At 36.2% G+C, this 6,239-nt stretch overlaps 1 protein-coding gene across 1 annotated transcript; it reads right to left on the minus strand.

Annotated features, from left to right (window-relative positions):
* Positions 1 to 205: 205 nt before the first annotated feature.
* On the minus strand, positions 206 to 5,709 carry LOC140813520 (azadirone synthase LFS-like). Its single transcript, XM_073172026.1, has 11 exons — positions 5,504 to 5,709; positions 4,214 to 4,406; positions 3,585 to 3,665; positions 3,293 to 3,344; positions 2,844 to 2,965; positions 2,573 to 2,674; positions 2,422 to 2,479; positions 1,879 to 1,935; positions 1,640 to 1,685; positions 1,271 to 1,350; positions 206 to 443 (listed from the first exon to the last, which is right to left on the minus strand). The coding sequence occupies exons 1-11, from the start codon at positions 5,579 to 5,581 to the stop codon at positions 380 to 382; spliced, it is 933 nt and encodes a 310-aa protein (XP_073028127.1). The 5' UTR covers positions 5,582 to 5,709; the 3' UTR covers positions 206 to 379.
* Positions 5,710 to 6,239: the final 530 nt, after the last annotated feature.

Raw genomic sequence — 6,239 nt, forward strand, 5'->3', positions numbered from 1 at the left:
CATCATTGGCCACAATTTTACTTCTTTTCCATACTCTGACTACCAAAACACTATATATATATATATATATATATATATACACACACAAACACTAAAAATAAACAACCGCATATGGAAATAGATGATTTGAATCCTTGGGTATCCTCTTTTTTTCTCACTTTCAGTGCATGTGGAATAGATGATATATGATTTGAATACTATCAACTTTAAAAACATGAACAGAAACATATTTTCTAAGAAAACGAACGATACATTATCAAACACGAGTACTACAGATTTTTCAATACCTTTCAAAATATACAATGGAAATATTGATACTCTGGAAGGAAACATTATGCCAGAAGCCCCCAAATGCGATGGGATCAATCAAATATGAGTCTTATGACCCATATGTAACCTTAAAACGCTCCTCCAGGTAGTCGCCAGCGCGAATAGGAGGAAATCTGTAGATCGAGAAAATGTTACCTTAGTCTTCAAGTCCCATGGGAACATAAAATCTTGCCTGGACAATCCTACAACGTAAGTAATGAGACCACATAATTTGCTTTGAGGCGAGCTGTTGTTTTTTTCGCGCTCAAGTGTCGGTTTCAAGTCATATATGATGCATGCAACTGTGGAAACGTAGACGTAACAACATCTCAAGCAGATACACTATAGTTTTGGGTTCAATTGATGCCTAATGCACACATGTGTTTCAATAGAAAATAACCTCTCAGCCCCTTCAGAGCATATGCTCATTACATTATTTTCGACACTTCTTATAGTGAATGTTCTAGTGTTGGTCAGAGACAAGGATCCGTATTGCACTCATAAGCTATGCTCTTCAGCAAAGTTTAAAAGTTAGAAGTCAATTAATTATCATGAAAAAGACTCATCCCCAGGTTTCTTATTATAGCTCATTCATGGGAATTTTCAAAGCAAACTTTCAAATGGCCTAAAAGAACAAGGAATCAAAGCAGGTGTGGACATCCTTTTCAAGTAATTTCTAAAGCAAACAAATACCAAAAAATACTTGGATGACAAATTAAACATATGAAAGCAAATGATTTATACAAATATACTCGAAATTAGACTAGCCGTGGAAAAATTAAAAACTTAGATCTCGGTTCTGGGTCGAGTTATGGCCAGTGAGTCAGGTTAGTGAAAAAAATGATCCAGCCAAAGAGAGAGGCAAGGGGTGATAAAAACAAGCTAAAATATGAACACCTAGTTTTGGCTACTACGTTTTCATAATTGGGCAGCCAAGGATACTTCGTATGCTTGTCTATACCTTGGAGGAGCTGATTCATTGCAGCAACTCTTTATGCATTCCACCACACAATCGGGATTTGGATCAAAAAAGAAAGCCACCTAATCCAATATAAAAGTTAGCAGATAAATTTGTTTTGAGAGAAGGATAACATAAGAATATGAAAAACAAGAGCAGTTGGAATCCCCAAAAAAATTACTGACAAACGATGGGTGCAAAGTATGCTACTGACCGTTGATGGTTAGTCATTCTAGAAGGTAATGGTTATCTGATGGGATCTTTGAAGGGTAGATAAAACCACCTTCAACCGATTACCGACTCAAATCTAGAAATAAGATTTGCGATATGTAAAATCATATAAATCAAAGATGACGGTTGAAAACTAAATACCGAATATCGTTCTTGACCAGTTGGCATTACTCGATGCAAGGTCGACCTGCACAATATGGCAGCGCAGAGAAAGAACAATGGAAAGAGGTCTTTTTGATAGATAAGTATGAAAACTGGGAAAGTGATGAATTGTGACAGGTACTTATGATGGGGAATAAAAAGTATGAAAACTGCTAGACCAAATATCCAATGGAAATTAATGAATGTCATCTGGGGAAGAAGTTTAAAAGAATAACTACCGAAACAGACAATTTGTCCACCTCTCCATCATGTCACCGATGTTAACAATGAAAGTCCTGCAGTTCAAATTTCGAAACAATAACCAAGTACGATGAAGTTTTCACTCTACAGTTGCAAAATATAAAGAAACTAATACCATGTTTCCTCATAATAATCAAAGCAACAACAATTTCCATCTAGCATTAAAGTGTTTTGATGTCAATTTATTAGGGATTCAAGTGTCAAAATCATCATGTGCAATAGTTTCGTTTAGCTTACTTCGTTGGAGTAAAAATAAAAACGAACTCCTTTCTGACAAAATTTGGTTCGAACAATCTTTCTAGTCATTTCATGCCCTTTTTGACTATTTTTATTTGAGAGGATACGGAAAAGGGTTTTCTTTCTATTGAGCTAAGCTAAAACAATGATATTATGAAAAGTTAGATATCACTTATGATCCAATTTATTTTCTATCATGAAAAGTTAGATAAGTATGCCACAGAAGAATTGCATGCATGAAGGTGTTATTCATCAATAAAAAAAAGCTAGAACAGTGAACCAACCCGGGGACATGATGCACATTTTCCCACACTCGAGGCTCCTTGAATTTTTCTTTGCAAATCTGCCAGCATCAAATTAGCTAGTTAACACATTGAACATCCACTACTGCACAAAAAGTAACAGCAGCAAAATTAAATGAGCAAGTCAAACATTCCTGGAGTCCACGTATGCCATCTGCTGCCAAAAGAGTTATCATGCCATAATCTGAATGAGCAGAAGCACCATATATTTCTTCATCGGATGATCCTAACTCGCCTGTCAACCAGATAGTAAAGAATAAAGAAACTGCTTCATATTTAGTCGCCCTGGAATATTAATAACATTAGGGCAACTTACCTCATCTGCTATTCAAAGTAATAAGTTCGCAAAGTACTGCTACCTAAAAGTTTGGCCCAAAATCATATATGGAATTCTTATATCAAACCTGGATAACGTAACAAGCGAAGAAAACCATTTGGTGGATTAAATGCCCCCACATCATAGAAGAAGTTTTTGTCTAAGTTCAGTGCCATAGCAAATAATTTGAGAAGCCTTTTCCCAGCATTCCTAACTCAGAGAATCCAGAAAGAGCCATGTCAATGAAATCTAGTATGCCCCATAAAAAAAATTTACCAATGCTGCATCTAAAGTCAGATCAGAAAAGTTAATATATGCAATAGCCAGTAACTTTACATGCATATCCAGCTCATGAGACTTGACAACACCAGAATTAAACTCAAGAACCATGTCTTGGAATGCAGTTATACAAAAAAATTTAATTGGGCAGCAAGCTACAGAACGCAGAACATGTTCATGTCCATTTCAAAATTGCAGACATGGTGTTCTCAAGTATAAAGATCCATTATATAATAATAATGATGGGACAACACTTACATGACCTGTTCATAATAGTCTTCAATGATAGACCTCCAGCCTGGCAAAACCTCTGGAGATCCCAAAAAACAATTATGGTCATAACTGGTTCTATATCATCCCCCATTGTGGAAGAAAACAACAAAACTAATTGGATTTTGGTGAAACTGGAAAACACATACAAGGAAAAGACAGCAAACAATGGGTCTTTTAAAATAATACCATAAATTGATTATTTAGTTGAGGGGATAAAGGTTTAAATGATTGAATTTCAAGAAAGCCAGAGATGATGGGCAAAAAAAATGGCAAATACCATTTGATGGCCACTGGTTCAGGTTCCCATGAGATGGTGTATCTTCAAGAGGACCAATGTAGAAACTTTCTTTTGAGTCACCTGCACAATTATAGGAGTAGAGAGTAGTAGAGAGTCAGTCCAGAGCTTAATAAAACTGTCCACCGTCATATCATTCTACACAAAAGGTATCAAAGTCCCTAGCACCTTCTCTAACTTGCAGAAGCACCAAATTATCAAATGAAAACAGCACTTGTGATTACCATTTTAAAATACATCCCCAGACTAACAGTACCTAACACAACAACAAAAATCAATTGGATAAAATATATCTCTTTACTATCCAAACGAATTGTTTAAATTTTCATGGTTTTCTTCAATTGATCTCAGGTTCAATTTATTCGGAACACCATCCTGCTCAATCTTAGTTGGCTGTACTTGGAAGTAAATTGAAGGATTTTCTCAAAGAAAAGTATGAGTGGGTGTTATAGCATATATAACGGGTATCAAGAGAAGTTTTATGGATGAGGTATCGCGCATAAAAAGCACAAAAATAAATGTAATCCTGATAGCACAAGACTCCATGGCTTCACCTCTCTTTAGGGTCCATTAAAACAAACGTAAGATAGTAGATTCATAAGCATCAAAACCTCTTGAACTGGCAGAAGAGTCCAGCTTTTCAGCGTAGAGTGGCGTGTAACCTCTATGGTTCTTGCGAGCCAGTTTCATCTTCTCTTCAAGGCAAAGGGAAAAAAACATATTGTTTCCTTCGAGCACTTTCTGCAACAAGGATTCCTCGACACCATGATTTATAAGGTAAAAGAAACCGTATTCCGTGCATGCCTGTATCAGCATTCATGGCATGAGAAGGCATCAATAAAAATTCAAGTGGCAAACACGAAAATCTAGCATCTATAGTTTTGTCAATAGGTCATCTAACCACTTTCATATTCTTTTTTCAAGAAAAAAATACAGTAGCACATGCTTCTTTTATGGGGCAAAAAAAAAAACTGAATTTTTTTTCCCTAGTTTTCCGTTTCCTTCTAAATTGTTTTTTGCTGCACATAATTTGTGTAACCACAACGTGGAAAATGTGAAAAAAAATAAATAAATACATATACTAATTGATACGTGTAAACTTACAGGCTACACCCCCTAAACTAGAGGCTGTAACATTTACCAAAGCAGCAGAAGAAACAAAATCTATTAAGTAGCAATCAAAATTATAGCAGAGCATCAAAACCATGTCTAAATGTACAACGTAGGAAGTAAAAGCATTACATCATGAGAACATACGGTAAAAGAAATATTTCTATTAATTTGATACTCCCACATAATAAGATCTCCGTGGCTTTCATTCTTGACTTAGCAATTGAGATTTTCAACACAAATTGTGGCGCCTGCAACCATACCAAGGTTCTTAGCTCTTAGGTAATGGTCGAGATTTTCAATGCAAACCTACGGGTCTTCGGGTTCCATTCCATTTATTTGTTTCAGGTTTCATCACTTGTGAGCGGGTTCATATAAAAAAAACATAATATTTTGAAAAAAAATACTCATGCTCTTAGTTGATGGGGCTTTTCCCAAGTTTCAACTTTCCATGTTACAAGAATCTTATTCTGAATCACCAAAAGTCAAACTTTTCTTTTCTCAAAGAATTTCGCCATCCACTGTCCACACAGAAGCCAAAAAACACGAAGAAATTTTAAGGTTGCACAGCTAAGAACTTATTGTAATTCGAACCTATGTGAAATACAAGAACTATTGACCAGCATAACATACTGATATCAAGATCAATTGGAGAGCTCCGGAAAGTGCTATATCACAGTCAGTTGCATAGCTAAGAACTTAGTGTAATTTGAATCTCACCCAAACTCGCAGCAATCATAAAAAATTGTCAGAAAAAAAAAAAATAGTTGAAACACACTGGAATTAAAGACCTCTCGAATGGAACGAGCTGAGGCGTTGCAGTCGGAACAAGCGAGATCAATTATCGGGAGCTCGACAGCCTCCGCCATTTCTCCCGTCAGTTAGTACCAAACACAGCGTAAGATACCAAACGAACATATTTTATAGCTGAAATGGAAACTTGCTTAAAGTCAGCAATCCACAGCGTATCCAATATAATATTTGGTACCAACAAAAAGTATATACACTGAGCTGACCCGAATTTGAACCGACCTGTGATCCACAATCCAGATAACCAGGACACCGAGTTTGATTGGGAACTGTGATTGGAACCGTTCTAAGAAGGTCAGGTTATGGTTTACATGTTGAAAACTCGTCCACATGTAGGGTTGGACAGGTTCGATCTGACGAGTCAGTTATTTTCAATTTTTTTTCTATTTTGATTTGGTTAGAGATTAAATGTTAATATTGAAACTTAAACTTAACTCAACCCTAAATGCTAGATCAAGGGAATGATTGTCTAAGACTATATATACAATTCTCAGATATTTTATTCAACTGATGTGGGACAACTAACACACCTTCCTCACGCCCAGGAATGAACATCTGGAGCGTGAAGTTTACAAATGACCCAATTATGGGCAGAACATGTGACCCAACTGTGGGCAGTCCAACACATAACGGTGGAACCCGAGTTCTGATACCATGTTCAGATTGGAATTTGGACCTAACTCAACACCAAAAACTAGATCAAGGAGTGAGGATTGT

Source organism: Primulina eburnea, chromosome 15, assembly GCF_022965805.1.
Source record: "Primulina eburnea isolate SZY01 chromosome 15, ASM2296580v1, whole genome shotgun sequence".
Taxonomy (NCBI): Eukaryota; Viridiplantae; Streptophyta; class Magnoliopsida; order Lamiales; family Gesneriaceae; genus Primulina; species Primulina eburnea.

Excerpts from the sequence above, each read along its gene's own strand:
- LOC140813520 (XM_073172026.1), bottom strand. The coding sequence starts at position 5,581 with ATGGCGGAGGCTGTCGAGCTCCCGATAATTGATCTCGCTTGTTCCGAC. Across the intron at positions 2,675-2,843 it reads TCGCTTGTTACGTTATCCAG|GCGAGTTAGGATCATCCGAT; the intron begins GTTTGATATAAG and ends TCTGGTTGACAG. Across the intron at positions 2,480-2,572 it reads TGGCATACGTGGACTCCAGG|TTTGCAAAGAAAAATTCAAG; the intron begins AATGTTTGACTT and ends GATGCTGGCAGA.